Source organism: Lepidochelys kempii, chromosome 9 (genome assembly GCF_965140285.1).
Source record: "Lepidochelys kempii isolate rLepKem1 chromosome 9, rLepKem1.hap1, whole genome shotgun sequence".
Lineage (NCBI taxonomy): Eukaryota > Metazoa > Chordata > Testudines > Cheloniidae > Lepidochelys > Lepidochelys kempii.
Genome location: NC_136388.1, coordinates 28709298 through 28727503, shown reverse-complemented (window position 1 = coordinate 28727503; position 18206 = coordinate 28709298). Strand labels below are relative to the sequence as shown.

General features: G+C 44.0%; 1 protein-coding gene and 1 long non-coding RNA gene across 5 annotated transcripts in view; one reads left to right on the top strand and one right to left on the bottom strand.

Annotated features, from left to right (window-relative positions):
* Positions 1-2678, bottom strand: part of HLTF (helicase like transcription factor) — a 48299-nt gene extending 45621 nt beyond the window's left edge. For 3 of the 4 annotated variants that reach the window (XM_073359718.2, XM_073359719.2, XM_073359722.1), the window contains exon 1: positions 2514-2678. In XM_073359718.2, the coding sequence (XP_073215819.1) occupies positions 2514-2626 (113 nt within the window). In that variant the 5' untranslated portion in view covers positions 2627-2678. Of the gene's footprint in view, positions 1-2458; positions 2488-2513 lie in introns of those variants that run through there. The other variant, XM_073359721.2, reaches the window with a different exon arrangement.
* A 92-nt stretch (positions 2679-2770) lies between these two features.
* On the top strand, positions 2771-14181 carry LOC140916884 (uncharacterized). Its single transcript, XR_012160679.2, has 3 exons — positions 2771-3074; positions 4100-4208; positions 13843-14181. It is a non-coding gene; the product is annotated as an uncharacterized LOC140916884 (long non-coding RNA).
* Positions 14182-18206: the final 4025 nt, after the last annotated feature.

Below are 18206 nucleotides of genomic sequence, written 5' to 3'. Positions count from 1 at the left end.
TTTCACATCTTTATATAATCATTCTACCTTACCTGGCAATTTTCTCCTAAGTTATACCCTTAAAAAAACTGTCTCCAGGACATTATAGGCTCACACAAACAACACATAGTCAAATTATTTTTACTATTTAACTGACTAGAATATAATCTTCAAGCACTCAGAAAAAGAGTCAGCACTGTAGAGTAGGCTCTTTTGGCTGCTTTTAGGGCAAGATTGAGCAGCAGGAGCAGATGACTAAAAGATCTTCATTGTTTTTATTGCTTAAGACTTTTTTTGCTGCGTGGGGGATCAAAAGAGCAAAGGGCAGAAGAGAGTAATGTCTCACACAACAGAGGACCAGAATACTGAGTTAGTCAGGGTTTCTCATGCTCATGGGCTTATAATTTTCCGCTAAAAAAGGATACACAGACTTTGCCGTGGCAAAAATGCTTTCACTTCATTCTTCAGAAAGGGCTGGAAAAAAGGGAAACACTGGCATTTTTTAATAGAACACTTCCCTAAACTTCACTTCCCCCCATGTTCCTAACTTTGTCAAAAGTCATAGAGAATACGCAAAAAAATTGTGTTTTTCCAACTTAACAGAGTCCTCTATAATAAGTGCTTTACAAACATTAGTTTATTTGCCATGGGTTCTCTCAAAGAGAAGAGTGGCTCTTCTCATTGATAATACCTGATCACTTCTGCCTGACATCACATTTATGGACTGTCAGAATCCACAAGAGACAGCAAGTCTGAAGTGATATAAACAAATTATTATCTGCATTAGAAATCTACACTTTTCAGGGGAGATACAACGAGGTACAAAGCCAAAGCATAAGTTGCTTTATTGAATACAGTACACTTCAAGAAGTAAAGTTATTACTTTTATAACATACTTTCCAACACTTCTGAGACAACTGCTCAGTCCTGACACATATAGTCATACTGGATACTCACAGTAAGAATTTTCACCAACCAGGTGAAGATTCTCTCTTATTCTCCTTCTTTCTTATTAGAAAGAGAAATCCTCAATAACACCTTAGTATATTGTACTTTTTGGCTAACTCACAAAAACTTCTGTGACCACATATGTCAAATACATGTTTTCACATCAATGCAAAGAACAGTACTAACGCTTGCCGAGCTTTACAAAAGCAACACAAAAATGAATGCTCAGTGCTTTGGAAGGCTCAGCTGTTAACAGTTAACAGCATAGCACATTATAACTTTGCACAGCAAGACCTTCCTGCACAAAGGTATTATTTACTTAAATTATCTTAAACTACTGTCAGGGAGTGTGACTAGGCTTGCAAAGGCTGTGTATCTGGAGCTTTCTCAGGATCAACTTTGGTTTCTTTTGCATAATGTCACTCCTTTTCTTTTTGCGAATACAGACTAACACGGCTGTTACTCTGAAACCATCCAAAATTAGAGTAATCCTGGCTGAGTAAGAACCATGGAATCAGATCCACAATTTAGCCAAGGTTTACCACAAAGTCATCTAAGCTTTGCCCACCTGAGGGCTATACTAGCAACTTGTCAGTTCAAAAGCCACATATATGTTGTGCCACTTACCTCTTATGTTCTTACAGGACTAAACTGGCATTACATGGGTGTGTGACAGGGAAAGTGAAATAGGCAATCAACTCCAGCAGCTACTGGGTTGACATGGAAGGGAACACATACCATACCCGTATAAAGGGTGGCTGAGCAACTGCTTCAAGGTGTGCTTGCTTCCTGTGGAACTCCAGGTGAATCACCCATAATTTCTGCTGAGACGCCTGAGGCAGCACTTTCCTCTCTATACACTAATTCAAGTAAAACATGTGCTTTAAAGGCGCAATCCTGCCCTGATTTTGGAAATGTGCTGGTAGCAGAGAATAATGACCTAAATGCATTAATGTAAAATGTGTATAACTGAAGTGGGACACCAAGATTTAGGGAGCACTAGAGCCCAGCTAAGGAGAAACAACAGCCCTCACAGGATGGGTAAGGGAGGATGGAAGAGACAGGCATCTCACACCAGTGAGAACTGCTCGCTCTCTCGCCATTATATCTGTCACATGCTCTCAACACTACAAATGATAACTGTCTCCACTCTAAAAGAAAAAGAGGACTTGTGGCACCTTAGAGACTAACCAATTTATTTGAGCATGAGCTCACGAAAGCTCATGCTCAAATAAATTGGTTAGTCTCTAAGGTGCCACAAGTCCTCCTTTTCTTTTTGCGAATACAGACTAACACGGCTGTCACTCTGAAACCTGTCTCCATAATAGCACCACTAACCCCTCCTGGCCCAGGGTGCCCAGCTTCCCCCGCCCCGCCCCTTCCGCTCCCCAGCCCCCACCCAAGGCTCCCAGCCCCGCCCCGCCCCGTCCCGTCCCGCCCCGCCCCCTCAACTCCCCCAGCCCCCACCGGACCAGGGCCTAACCCTTCCCCCAGCAACCGGCCACGCTGACCTCAGTTACACGAGACCTACCCGCGCCTTCCCATCCCGGCCTCGCCTGCCCGCTTTGCCCCACGCCGGGCCTCACCTCATGAACATCCAAGCCATGGTGCTGCGGGAGCCGCCGCACGCCGTCCGTGACAGAAGAGCAGACCCAGCGCCCGGCAAAGAGCCAGAAGACGCGCAGCCCTCCAGTGACATCAATCCCAAGCCCCTCACCGTCAGTGCGGCGCTTAGCGCTCCCAGCCTGACTGACGCCAACAGCACCAATCCCACCCAGGCTTTCACAGACGCCAGCCAATGAGAACAGGGCTGTGAAAGAGGGGCGGGACTTTCTTCATGCGTTGTCTGTGCGACAAGAGCAGAGCCCCCAAACCCTCCATCCGCCGCCTCCGCAGTGTCCCTCCGCCTCCCTTCCACCGTCGCTGCGAGGAGGCTGCAGGACGGACTAGTTGCAAATTAATCCCCCCTCACCGTAAGCGGCCACCCTGCTACTGGCATCTCTGCCCGAGGTGGCCTTCGGTGGGCTCCCTGTTCGACACAACACTCATGTTGCAAAGCGTGCAGAGAAGAGATGCAAGCAGGGGGTCAAGGTCGTCTGGCTCACCTGCCTCCTACAGCTCCAGCTACTTGGTTTATCCAAGAGCAGGTTAAGATCTGGCTTAATTTCATTGTGGTCTATAGCTACCTGTATGGGAAAGAAAAGGAGGACTTGTGGCACTTTAGAGACTAACCAATTTATTTGAGCATAAGCTTTTGTGAGCTACAGCTCACTTCATCAAGTGCCACAAGTCCTCCTTTTCTTTTTGCGAATACAGTCTAACACGGCTGTTACTCTGAAACCTGTATGGGAAAGAGATCTCTGAGCTTAGATGGGTCTTTAATTTAGCAGAGAAAGGCATTAAAATGAGGAAATTTTAAACTGGGTGGGTACCCAACCATTGCAATAAAAACCACCTGCGGAGGTGGTGAAGTCTCTAGCACTTGCAGTCTTTAAATCTGGACGGGATATCTTTTTAAAAGATATGCTATAGCTATAGCTCAAACAGAAGTTATGGGTTTGATGCAGAAGTTACTGCATGAGATTCTCTGGCCTGTGTTAGCAGGTCAGACTAGATCGGGGTGGCCAACCTATGGCTCCGGAGCCACTTGTGGCTCTTCAGAAGTTAATATGCGGCTCCTTGTATAGGCACCGACTCCGAGGCTAGAGCTACAGGTGCCAACTTTCCAGTGTGCCTGAGGGTGCTCACTGCTCAACCCCTGGCTCTGCCATAGGCCCTGCCTCCACTCCATCCCTTCCCATCCCCTCCTCTGAGCCTGCCTTCTCCTTCTCCCCTGCCCCCAGAGTCTCCCGCATGCCACGAAATAGCTGATCGGGAGGGAGGGGGAGGCGCTGATTGGCGGGGCTGCCGGTGTATGGGTGGCCCTGGGAACGGGGGTGACGGGGAGCTGATGAGGGGCTGCTGACATATTACCATGGCTCTTTGCCAATGTACATTGGTGAATTCTGGCTCCTTCTCAGGCTCAGGTTGGCCACCCCTGGACTAGATTATAATAATGATCCCTTCTAGATTTAAAGACTATTAATTGGATGTCATCACATCTTGATGTCAGTTACTGGCTGAGTTTGTGTCATCACAACCTGACAAAACCATGGTGTTCCATATCATAAAGCCTAGGGTTGCTAAGTATCCGGTTTTCGACCAGAACACTGCGCCCCATGGCCGCACCTGTGCCTAGGAGACAGAGAGACATGCTGACCACTTCCCAGGAGCCACCTGAGGTAAGCGCTGCCTGGAGCCCGCACCCTGAACCTCCCCTGCACTCCAATCCCCTGCCTCACCCCAGTGAAAATGAGTGAGTGAGCGAGGGTGGGGGAGAGTGAGCAACGGAGGGAGAGGGGATGAAGTGAGCGGGGGCAAGGCCTCGGAGAAGGGGCGGGGCAAAGACAGGGGCAAAGGCAAGGGTGTTCGGTTTTCTACAATTAGAAAGTTGGCAACCCTAATCAAGTCACAACCCAACATAAAAAAGACATTTATTCACTCCTTCAAGTGTTACTCCTGTCTTTGTCATCAAATCAATTTGACACATTAGCTGGATGTTCTGCTTTCACTATAGAGATAAATTGATCACTTCACACCTCTCTGAGCTATTGTTTTAGGATGTCTGCAGATTCAGGACAGCATTGAATCACTTACTTTATTTTTTCAAGTTTTTCCACAACCATGAGAACTAGAAGTACAATTTTTTTTAAAAAAATGAAAACTTAGGTTCTTGAGTATCAATTTGATGACATATATGTGATAAGTATGGTTATTAATGAGCATTGTAACATATACACTATTATTAATACCTATATTAAATTTAAATCACAATGCAATCTTAGCTAAGGAGCTGCTATGCTGCTTCTGTACTTGAGAGCCAATTCTATTCTTATTGTCTTCAGGGGAAGCAGGATAAAGTCTATAATGTGTAAATTTATCCATAAGAAATTCTTGAAAATTCCTTCTCATTATCCCCACAACATCTTGCTGCTTACTGAGGCTATTTTTCCACATCTGGGATATGGGAATTTGCTATTGACTTCAACAGGAACAGGAGCAGGCCCGTAATAGGTGTATTTATTACTAAGAAAACCTTTTACAGCTTCTTCCTTTCCCACAACTTCCTGCCACCTCTTCAGTCTGAAAACCTGTTATCTACCTGTCCAGGATGCAGTCTAAAGGGGTTTCCTATTTCTGGGATGCTGCCATGGTGGAAGAGCGAGAGTGAAGGGTGAACAAGGCAAGGGGCCTCCACCATGGCAACACAAGTATTCATGTGGTTGGACTGATGCCATGGAAGCCAAGAAGATATTTGGGCAGCCATTGAGACAGTAGGGAAGGGATCATTCTTCTATTGGTACCTGACCCTCTAAAGACTACAGGGCCAGAAAGCCAGCCACTTTCATGGCTGAAGAAGTACTAACTGCCACATAGCAAGAAAGGTCCTATAAAAGCATTTAGCTTTATAAAAGTCAGACTTGACTACGGGAGTGCAAAGCTTGACTACATAAGTCATAAGCAATATTGACACTTGGGTAGTCTTGGCAAAGCATCCAAAGCCACTAAGCATAAATACTAGTTACTAAAGAGTGGGGAAGGTGGGGTACTGATGTCCCTCTGCGACATTTTGGGGTCAACCCAGATCACTAAGAGATTGTGTCACCTCCTGCCTTACAGCTCTGGAGGTCTTCAGAACTATGCAGCTGTGGCTCAGAGCCCTAACACAAACAGCCAGTATTCAAGCCTATAAGTCACACCCTGGCTTTCACCCTGCCACCCACTTGCTTTTCGCAGAGTGACCCTAACACTCTCCCAATCCTGAATTTCCCCAAAATTATCTGCCAATGGGGTGATCTGCCAAGAATCCCGGAACTGCGGATTACTGTTACCCCTCTCAGCCTCAGCAAGTGAGAGTTTTGCTACTGCTAAGTTGTGTTTCAACTCCCTGGTACACCAGCTTGTCTGTCTTGCCAGCAAACTCTTCAGGACTCTGCCAGTCCAAACTTTGCCTTGCAGGTAACAGTGAACCCTAACTCCCAAGTTCCCCAGAGATGTATCCCTGCAGCACCCAGCCATCTCCTGGAACACTCACAGCAGTTATTAAGTTTGTTGCTCCTTTAACAAAACAATACATTGCAACTCATTAATTTAACTAGGCTTTGACAAACTCTTATTTCAAATCACAGCACTGAATTGATTTATAGTAAAAGTAGAACAAGATGATTTAACAAAAAGACATCATCTTAAATTATATGAAGTATAAGGACTAAAGATAGGAAGGGTTACAAGCAAATAAAAGTAAAAAATACACTTTTAAGACTAAAACTTAATTTCAGCAAGTTACAATCTTTGCCTAAGCAGGTTTCTCACCTACACTCACTTCCCAGAGACTTCAACCCCATTGACTGAAGGAGCCAACATTCTGTGATTTCAAGAGCTCTGGCCCCTTTAATCCCCCAAGTGATGGCTACCAAAATTGCTTTCCATTTCTGCTTATATCTCCCAGAGTTCATTGACCCTGTTACAAAGGGCAGGAATGTTGTTGCTGTTCTTCCCTTCTTATTGAAGTGGGGCTTCCATTGTTTTGATTCCATAATGCTTAATTTACACTGGAAACAGATAGATAGCTACTGCTATCTGGGAGCCTTTGCTGAGTTTGGTTACAGACTTTAAAGCATAATATCAGTGAGTATCCATAATTCCCCACATACTGTTAATGCATACATTTCACACAATGATATTAATCACCAGTGTGTCAGAGACTTTAGTAAAGAGACATTACGCAATACATTTTTATTATACACTAATATTGTATACAATCAGTTGATTCAATTGCTTATCATTTGAGTATCAGACACTGTCTTTATAGACAAGTAAATCTTTGAAATATATTATTTGAAAAGTAAGCCCAGAACAAGCTTCTCTCTCTTACTGGGATATAGATGTGATGCTGTCTTGACACTGCTTTAAGATGTAGGAAGGCTTCCTGGGGGTGCAGTCTCTGTCCCCTGAGATTGGTAAGCATTCATCTTTCCCCACTTGGTCTCCTGATGGCTTTATTTACCTTGCATGTAAATGTGCTTTTCTTTGTCTTTGGTTACACTCTTGCGTAATATACATCAGAGACACCTTCAGCCAGGTGGAACCACATTCCTTTGTCTGGACAGGGTGTGGCTTAAGCACTGCTTGCCAAATACATTGTAAAGAACATAATTCTGTCATAATTCTATAACTCTTTGTACACACCCTGTACATACACCACACAATGATTTTTAGGACCAGCGTGTTACCAGATTGTATATGATACCTTACGTGACAACTTTTAACTAGAGATTATGACAACAGCGTGCTAGATGTAGTGAGTATGCCAGGCCTGACAAGAGATGCTGACAGAGTTGTGAACCACCAATGGGTCTCTGTGTCACAACCACCCACTGCTGATGATGATGCAAGGAAGAAGGGGAAAGAATAAAGACGACATATTTTTCAGGGCTGGGGTTGGAGAGGATATCTTATTAAAATAAGATTAAGATTAGATGATAACACGGATGAGAGAGGGCAAATATTTGTTACAAGATAACATTTTTTATTTAATGGACTGTCCAATTTAATAATTTATTGGAGACTATGTAAATTTGGCAGATGGTTGGTAACATCAGGGTACAGTATTTTTAAAAAAATCAAATTACAAGGATGTAGAATAAATGAAACAAATCACAACAATTACAGGCTACAATCATAGGGTGCAAAGACACCAAGTCAATAAAACATAATGTTAAGGAACAAAGCATTAGACTTTCAGGACCCAATCTTCTGATGATCGAGCTCAAAAGATTGAGCCTAAATTAGAAAGTATATTTTTTTAAACATACCAGACAAATGCATATTCTGTCTACAGCATGCAATTAGAATCTTCTGAAATGCTGAGTGCTTCCACAGAGGTGTTTACTATTCTCAGCTCCCATTGGTGTCAACAGGAGTCAATATCCTAGTAAAGAGAAGAGGATGGAAGTTGATAAAGTACAGGTAGCATTGAAGAGAAATAAACAAAAAAGAGTACTATTTTATTACATGACGTGAAGGCAGACAACTAAATATTGAAGTGCTTGTATATAAATTCAAGAAGTCTAAATGCTAAGATGAGTAAACTTGAATGCCTGGTATTAAATGAGGATATTGATATAATAGGCATCAGAGAAACTTGGTGGAATGATAATCAATGAGACACAGTAATACCAGGGTACAAAACATATAGGAATGACACGGAACTCTACTTCTCCCTGCTGCAAGTTCCCTCCCAATGGAGCTATCCTGCAGGACCTAGGTTCCCCAGGGCTGGGTTCTTCCAGCCCCAGCATCAGACGAACACACACACACACACAGAGCACTTCTGAGAGAACCAAGTTAATCAGCACTCTCAAGCTGCCCCCTCATAGGCCCTTGGATTCAGCAGGCTGGGTGGAACAGCACCTCCAAGCTGTCACCCTCATATGCCAGGGGCACAAAACCGGCATAGAGTACGCCTGAGCAGGCTGGGTCGAGCAGCACTTCCAATCTGCCACCTTTACGTGCCCCTAAACTCAGCAGACTGGGTCGAGCAGCACTTCCAAGCTGCCACCCTCATATGGCCCAGGTTCAGCACGTCTCTATCCTGACTTTCACGTTACAATTGTTTGGGTAGTAACCCACAGGATTTGGGGGCGCTGCAGGGATCTTTAGCTTAAGTACAAGGAGCATTGCTGCAGAGCGAATGAGGAAGCCAAAAAACACCCACGAGGGGCTCAGAGAGAGAAGCAACCAGTTTAACCATGAAAGTTATTTATTGCCAGGTAATAACCATAGGGGAGCCAAACAAACAAAACAGTTACAATATTAAATCTAACTTACATTTGATTATAAAAGTCAGGTTTAGAAAACTATAACTGATCACACAAGTCAGGGCCAGAGAGAGAGAGAGAAAGAGAGAGAGAGATGGGTTCTCACCACTCCGTGAAGCTTGAATCAGTTGGGGGTCCCAGGTGATGATGGTAGCTGAGAGTCCGGAGTGCTGGAGACAGGCAGAACCCCCAGCATGATCAGTTAGGAGAAGATGAAGTCCCAATGGAACTGATGCAGATTTTGGATCCAGGCATCAGAACACTTACTTGAGCATGGGTAGGGTTTTTTGTAGGGAAACAACAGTGGTTCAAGGGAGAACACTAGATTTGTTTATGGGTAAACTGGTGGCTTAAGGGGGTATACCAAAGTTGTTTTGTTCAGGCTAGACAATAGGAACTGATCATTCCTGGCTATGGACAGTGTTCCTTGGAGGGAGCTCACAATGCATTTAGGGAGCTTCACTATTTTGGATACCAATAAAGGATTTATTACTAGAATTGGTCTGATAACTACTGAGCTGGGTGTATACAGGCGTGGGTTCATTAACATCTGGAGCCAGAGATCCCCCATCATGCAGTGCTTCCCTGCTTTTCTGGTCCCAGAGTTCCATGTGGTTCTTGCCTTGGAATCTCTGTTCTCCATTCTGTATGCTACTAGAGATGCCTCCCTGTCCCATCTTCTATGCAAATGAGGCTAGGGGAGTTTCCTTAATCCTGTCACCCTTGTCCCAGAGGTTTAGTTGTGTCTCCCACTGCCTTTTCATTGCTTTTTGTAAGTCTTTCTTCTGATCAGTTTTGATTCAAGCAGAGGCTGTAGGGGGGAAGGTCTTTCGTGAGTCAGACAGGCTGGTACTGCACCCTGGTTCCCCAAGAATACAGAGTTGATAGGTAACAATGTAGGAAAAAAATTAGAAAAGCTAAGGCACAAAATGAGTTTAAACTGGCTAGAGACATCAAGAGCAAAAAGAAAACATTCTACAAATACATTAGAAGCAAGAGGAAGACCAATGACAGGGTAGGCCAATTACTCAATGACTCTGTGAGGTGTGAGGGTCCCAGAGCCTGGGCTCCAGCCAGAGCCAGGAAGTCTACAGAGCAAAGAAACAGCATGGCAGCCTGAACCCCATGAACCCGAGTCAGCTGGCACCGGCCAGTTGTGGGTTTTACTTTGCTGTGTAGACATACCCTAGACAATAAAGGTACTAAAGGAATATCAGTGAAGACGAGGCCATTGCAGAGAAGCTAAATGAGTTCTTTGCATTGGTCTTCACTGCAGAGTATATGAGGGAGATTCTCACCCCTAAGCATTCTTTTTAGGTGACAAATCTGAGGAAATGTCCCAGATTGACATGTCAGTAGCGGAGGCTTTGGAACAAATTGATAAACAATAATAAGTCACCAGGACCAGATGGTATTCACCTACAAGTTCTGAAGGAACTCAAATATGAAATTGCAGAAGTAATAACTATGGTATGTAACCTATGCTTAAAATCAGACTCTATACCAGATGACTGGAGGATAGCTAAAGTAATACCAATTTTTTAAAAAGGCTCGAAAGGCAATCCTAGATATTACAGGCCAGTAAGCCTAAGTTCAACACCAGGCAAATTGGTTGAAACTGTAGTAAAGAACAGAAATATCAGAAACAGAGATAAACACGATTTGTTGGGGAAGAGACAACATGGCTTTTATAAAGGGAAATCATGCCTCACCAATCTATTAGACTTTTTTGAGGGGATCAACAAGCGGACAAAGGTGATCCAGTTGATACTGTGTACTTAGACTTTCAGAAAGCCTTTGATTAGGTCCACACCAAAGCCTCTTAAGCAAAGTAAATACTCATGGAATAAGAGGGGAGAGTCCTCTCATGGATCAGTAACTAGATAAAAGACAAGAAATAAAGGTTAGGACTAAATTATCAGTTTTTACATGGAGAGAAGTGAATAGCTGGGTCCCTCACAGATCTGTACTGGGACCTGTACTGTACAGAATATTCATAAGTGATCTGGAAAAGGGGATGAACAGTGAGATGCCAACATTTGCAAACAATACAAAATTATTCAAAGCTGACTGCAAAGAGTTACTGTCATAAATATAAAGGGAAGGGTAACAACCTTTATGTATGCAGTAACATAAAATCCCACCTGGCCAGAGGTACAGACAGAGGTACAGAATCATTTTACCTGTAAGGGGTTAAGAAGCTCAAATAACCTGGTTGGCACCTGACCAAAAGGACCAATAAGGAAAGAAGATACTTTCAAATCGGGGAGGGGGGGGCGGAGAGGTTTTGTTTGTGCTCTCTTTGTTCTCTTTCGGACAGAGAGAGACCAGGGCAGGAAAAAACATATCCTAAATACATACCTGAAATGAGCATCTAAGATTACAAAAGTTGTAAGTAAACCAAGGAAATGCATTAGATTATCTTTTGTTTTATCTTGTAAATTTTCCCTATGCTAAGAGGGAGGTTTATTCCTGTTTTTGTAACTTTGAAGTTGAGCCTAGAGAGTGTTAAGGAAAAGTTAGCACATGTGACTCCATTTTGGTTTGGGGCCCACCATTGTTTAAATGCCAGCACATCATACACCAGGAGGAGTGATCCTTAGATACTGAATCCCTGTGAAAATCCTCCTCCTTGTTTCCAGCCTGCCTTGACTCCCAGTATCTGGTTTTTGTCAGTCTCTAACTCCCAGTCTCTTGGCCTTGATGTGAGGCCTCCCATCCTGATAATAAAGGTTACTAATGCGTGGCTTTAGGACCATGCTGTGTAATTAACATACTGGTATAGCACGAGGAATGCACCAAGCAGGGACAGGTGGTAGATAAGACAAGGGTTTGTTTATTGGCTAAGGTTTCCGATGCACGAGGGCAACATGCTTTGCTAAAAAGTATATAACCTTTGTATAATCTGTATTCAGGGACCCCTCCTGGCTAGCAGGGGGGCACCACGCTCGAGCGTAATAAACTTGGTGTTTTTTGGGAACTCTGCAGTTGTGGACTTTGTTTATGTGCCTCAGCCTAGATTTGAACTGTGCGTGACCTATCAGGTATAATTCGCAGCATTTGTGTGCGTGTCCTACCAGGTGTAATTCGTAGCATTTGTGTGCGTGTCCTACCAGGTATAATTCGTAGCATTTGTGTGCGTGTCCTACCAGGTATAATTCGCAGCAGTTGTGTGCGTGTCCTATCAGGTGTAATTCGTAACAAGGGGAATCCTCTGTGTTTTGAATTTTTTTATCACCCTGTAAAATTACCTTCCATCCTGATTGTACAAAGGTGTTTCTTTAACTTTTTTCTTTAAAATAAAGTTCTTCTTTTAAAAACTTGATTGATTTTAGTGCCCTAAAAATAAAGGGTCTGATCTGTACTTTTATTAAAGGCAATTGGTTGGTATATTATTCTCAAGCCTCCCCAGGAAAGGGGGTGAAGGGAGTTGGGGGGATATTTTGGGGAAATAGGAACTCCAAGTGATCCTTTTCCTGAATCTTTGTCTAAATCACTTGGTGGTGGTAGCAATACCATCCAAGGACAAGGAAAGGATTTGTGCCTTGGGGAAGTTTTTAACCTAAGCTGGTAGAAATAAGCTTAGGGGGTCTTTCATGCAGGTCCCCACGTCTGTACCCCAGAGTTCAGAGTGGGGAGGGAACCCTGACAGTTACAAAGGGACCTCACAAAACTGTGAGAACGGGCGACAAAATGGCAGATGAAATTCAACATTGATAAGTGCAAAGTAATGCACATTGGAAAACATAATCCCACCTATACATACAAAATGATGAAGTCTAAATTAGCTGTTACCATTCGTTCTTTGAAAACATCTGCTCAATGTGCAGCAACAGTCAAAAAAGCTAAGCAGAATGTTAGGGAGCATTAGGAATGGGACAGATAATACTGAAAATATAATGCCATTATATAAATCCATGCTACACCCACACCTTGAATACTGCATACACTTTGGGTTGCCCCATCTCAATAAAAGTATATTAGAATTGGAAAAAGATACAGAGAAGGGCAACAAAAATGATTATGTGTATGGAACAGCTTTCATATGAGGAGCAATCACAAAGACTGGGGCTGTTTATCTTAGAAAAGAAACGAATGAGGGGGAACATGATAGAGGTCTATAAAATAATAAATGGTGTCAAGAAAATGAATAGACAAGTATTATTTCCCCCTTCCCATAACATAGGGTTACCCAGTGAAATCAAGGCAGGAGTTTTAAAACTAACATAAGAAAGTACTTCTTCACACAACACATAGTCAACTTGTGGAACTTGTTGCCAGGGGGTGTTATGAAGGCCAAAAGTATAACTGGGTCCAAAAATGAATTAGATAAGTTAATGGAGAATAGGGCCATCGATGGTTATTTATCAAGATGGTCAGGGATGCAACCCCATACTCTGGGTATCCCTAAACCTCTGTGCCAGAAGCTGGGCGTGGATGATAGAAAATGAATCATTCGTAATTGCCCTGTTCTGTTCATTCCCTCTGAAGCATCTGGCACCAGCCCATAAGCACTGACTCCGTGGGTGCTGCGGAGCTGGAGCACCCACTAGGAAAAATCAGTGGGCGTTCCGCACCCACTGGCAGCCAAGCTCCTCCCACCCCCTCCTCGCCTCCTCCTTCCCTGAGCGCATCACGTCCCCGCTCCTTCCCCTCCCAGCGTTTCCCACCCGCTGCCTAACAGCTGTTTGGTGGCGCTTAGGACTTTCTGAAAGGGGGGGGGGAGTGGAGACACGGCACGCTTGGGAGAGGAAGGGGTAAAGAGGCAGGACAGGGACTTGAGGGAAGTGGTGGAACTGGGGCGGGGCGAGGGTGGTGCAGGGGTGGCCAGGGGTGGGGCCAAGGGCAGGGGGAAGGGGTCAAGCACCCACGGGGCAGAGGGGAAGTCGGCACCTATACACCAGCCTCTGTTAGAAGACAGGATACTGGACTAGATGGAACATTGGTCTGATCCAGTATGGCCATTTTTATGTTTTAAAGTACTTGTCTCTTGCAGGATTGGGCCTGTTGACAATAGTTTCGTTATGGGTGCACCAAGAAGTGACACTGAACTGAAGCTGGCTACCACTGCTGACACAACTGTAACTGAATGAGCTGTAATTTGAATCTAAAAGCTATCACTGTAATTGATTAATGTTGAGGAGAATACAGACACAACCAGTTTTTTGTTTCACAACACAAGACTAATGCAAAATAAAAAAAAGAAGAGAGAGGAGGGAGAGTGGACTTTTCAAAAGCTTTTTTGGCTGCATACTGTATAATACCCCCACCATTCAAGGATACATGAGATTTCAATAAAGAAACTCAAAGGATGATTTCTGAGGTCATTAAGGAAATCATGCTATTTAGTGAAACAATGGGTCTTTTGGAAGGGGGATCTATAATGTAACTGTCACTGATAAATCTTCCTGCTAGCTAGGAGAAAGTCACAAATACAAAATTGAGAACAAGTAGTCCTCCATATTGGGAACCCTCCTTCGTGGAGCATTTGGTGCCTTTTTCCAAAGAGTGGGAAAGGTAGGGTCATGTGACAGCCTAAGTCTGCCCAGCAACTGCAGACTACTTATGGGTGGGTGCACCCATCACTCTGGACTGTCCATCAGAGTGGCAGTCCGTCTCCCCCACACACACACAGCCTGCTGTTATCAGCCCCAGAGCAGACCAGGATTTGGGTGAACCCCCTGCCCCAGCCTGGAGCTCTCTCCCACACCCCAAACCCCTCATCCCCAGCCCCACCCCAGAGCCCACACCCCACCCGGAGCCCTCATTCCCATCGTGCACCCTAACCCCCTGCCCCAGCCCAGTGAAAGTGAATGAGGGTGGAAGAGAGCAAGCAACGGAGAGAGGGGGGATGAAGCGAGTAGGGGTGGGGCCTTGGAGAAGGGATGGGGCAGGGCAGGGGTGTTCGGTTTTGTGTGATTAGAAAGTTGACAACCCTACCAGGGGCCTGCCCAAACAGCTGTGGCTGGTGGGTGCTGAGCATCTGCTATTTTTTCCCAGTGAGTGCTTGAGACCCGGACCACCCACGGAGTCAGCACTTATGGATAGTAGGACTGTAAGGCCAAGCCCCCCCGTCTGGAATGACCAGTGTAATTGGATGCAACACACAGGAGTGCCCACTGCACCCTATAAAGGGGTGTAGTAGATTTCACAGCTGTTTAGATCCTTCCAGTGCTCTGAGGCATTGTACTTGTCATTGTGCAATGAATTAACTGTAGCACATCTATAGCTCCATATAAAAATAAAACTGCAGGATGCAGGGATCCAGAGTCATTTTCAGCTCTATTATTTTTAGTAAAGTGTTATTGACACTTTCTTCGGAAAATACATGAGAGCAGCTGAAGCATCAGTTGCAAGGTTGCTCCCAGCTATAACTGGCATGGTGAAAACTCTCTTAGTCAGACTCATTTACAAAAAATGGAAGTAAAATAATGGTGGACAAGGACCAAATTATCATTATTTAGGCCAAAGAATTTATATTATTGAGTGTGCGGTGAGAGGGGGAAGAAAAATCAGGACTTAGGTAAATTTACTTTCAAGTTTTAATAAATAAAAAATATCTCATCTCTCCCTTCGTTAATCTAGTCCATTTCATACACATAATTCTCACAAGATGGCACTGCTGTGTACTTTTTCCCTCTACCAATACATTTATTGCCTAAAATCTGTCTTTGATGCCAGTGGAGAAATACCTCTAAGTATTTCCTTAAACCAGATTTCTTTTCTTATTTTATCAGTAGCATACACTGTCTTATTTCTATTTGATCAATGACTACGTTTCCATGCTAATCTGTGCCTTGTAGTAATTAAAAAGTAGGAATCCAACTGTCAGGGTTCCTTCCCCACTCTGAACTCTAGGGTACAGATGTGGGGACCCGCATAAAAGACCCCCTAAGCCATGAGCTTCCCACAGGCTTCTCATGGTCCCTGCCAGGAAATTAGTTCCTGCATCTGTAAGGATGTCGGAGGGCCAACCTACCCTGGCAAAGATGTCTGTTAGTGCCTGGCACACACTTTTAGCCCTGGTGTTGCTTAGAGCTACTGCTTCCGGCCATTGGGTGGCAAAATCCATGAAAGTCAGTATGTACTGCTTTCCTCTGGGTGTCTTTTTCGGAAAAGGACCCAGAATATCCACAGCTACTCACTGAAATGGAACCTCAGTGATGGGGAGTGGCTGGAGAGGGGCTTTGACCTGGTCTTGGGGTTTTCCCACTCTTTGGCATACCTCACAAGATCGGACATAGGCAGAAACATCCTTGCCCATTCCCTCCCAGTGGAATGACCTCCCCAAATGGTCTTTGGCCCTGTTCACCCCAGCATGGCCACTGGGATGATCGTGGGCTAAGCTCAAGAGCTTTTCCTGGTACTTAGTTGGAACTACCAACTGTCTCTGAGGATGCCAGTTTTCCTGGTGCCCACCAGAAAAAGTTTCCTTGTATAAAAGTCCTCTTTCTACAACAAACCAGGATCGATTAGAAGAGTTGAGAGGCGGTGGGTTGCTCCGTACCTCCGTCCAAGCTCTCTGGAGGCTGCTTAGTACATCTACAGGTGAGGCCAAGTTTCAGCACCCCAGTTTGAAAATGCTGGCCTCTCTGACTGGTCCCTGGTCATTCAATACAGTAGTGCCAACAGCTGGATTAGAACTCAGGAATATCAACTTCGAGCCCCACACTGAATCCATAGGACCAGGCTGCCTTTTAATTGCTGTTACTAACACTCAGATGAATTATATTACAGTTTGAAAACAATAATAATGTATTGCCAACACAACTAGGATGCCAAGACAATTTTCCTTTAAAACTCACTGGTATTTTTGTGAGAATTATGTTTACACTTCGATTGTCAAACAAATAAATAATGCAAAGGAACTCGGAATCTTATAGTTTAGGAATTCACTACTTCTTCCTTATTTGAAGTTATGGGGATCACATGGAGGCACACAGGGAACTCCGAGAGGCAATGTGCAGGGAACAAGCATAATGCCTACTAGAGTAACATGTAGCATGGCCATTTCAACATCCTGTGACAGTATGCAATATGTGTTGCCCTGGAATGGAGTTGAGAGGGATGGATTAAGGCTAACATCATGTCAAAGATATCAAATCTGGAATGGAGTTGAGAGGGATGGATTAAGGCTAACATCATGTCAAAGATATCAAATCTGGTTGATAACTTTGTCCATGCTCCTCTGCTCTATTACACTGAGAGTTTCCTCTCGAAAGGTATAAACTAAGAGAGGTTACTGTATGGGTTTCATCAAGATCCTGTTCCACTTGCATATAGAACGGCATGGTAGCTGGTGACCTGCTGCACCAGCAGTTCTAGTTCCTGTTGAAGAAAATTAGACTTCCTCCTCCTCTTAGGAAGATTAGTTTAGAAGTTGTATTTGCTCCTGGAATTTCTCTAGATTCTAGGGCCAGCCTCAGAAGACACGTAAATCCCAGAAACCTCCAAATCAGCAGAAGAGTTATTTACTGCCACAAAAATAGAGTTTTGGACAGTTTCCATGAGAGTTCTCCTCTTGTGTGACAGAATCCTGAGGAAGCATTCTAGCTTGTCTTTGCACCTGAATAAAGATGTGCATATGACTTTCCTTTAATTAGGTGAAAACTGACTGCTGACACAATTTTGAAAGTGAAATAGATCATTTGTCCTAAATTCCACTTAGATGGCCTTACGCAGTGGCACAGTTTAGATATCAAGAGAGCAAAGTACCATCCCAAGTGCATATCCCCTCTCAATGCAGTGGACTGGAAAAATGCATGGGAAAGCTGAGAAGAGTAAAATAAGGATATTAGCTTTTACTATATTAATCCATGGTGGAAATATGTTCAAAAATGTTGAATTTAGCACTGGAATTTAAATAACAGTGTATTGGGTATTTTGACCAATTTTTATTAATTATTAACAGTAGGTCTCATGATGTGCTAGATGCCTTCCAAATACTCATGAAGGAGGGTTCCAAAGATCACATAATCTAAAAACAGATTGACAAGGAGACAGATTAGAGGAAAAGGAGCAATAGGCAGTTCATGTATAATTCAGTTCTGTTCACTGAAGGCCACAGATCAGAAGTGGGTCTTTAAGCAGGATAATGGCCTTGTGGCTGAGTATCAGAAGGTTGTACCACACATTGGATAGCATCACACTTCTGCATGGATGACGTTATGGAGGTGTGTCATAGAAGGTGTGTCTTCAGCACACCCGTTTGTGTCCTCTTATGGCTCTGCAGGTGCATTGCACTCAGCCCCACTTGGGCCTTTTCAGACAATTACCCAGATCAGTTCAACCCCTCTTTCTGGGGGCTGGTTTATTCACTCATTCTTCAGAGGGTAACTCCACTTATTTAGCAGCTCAAGT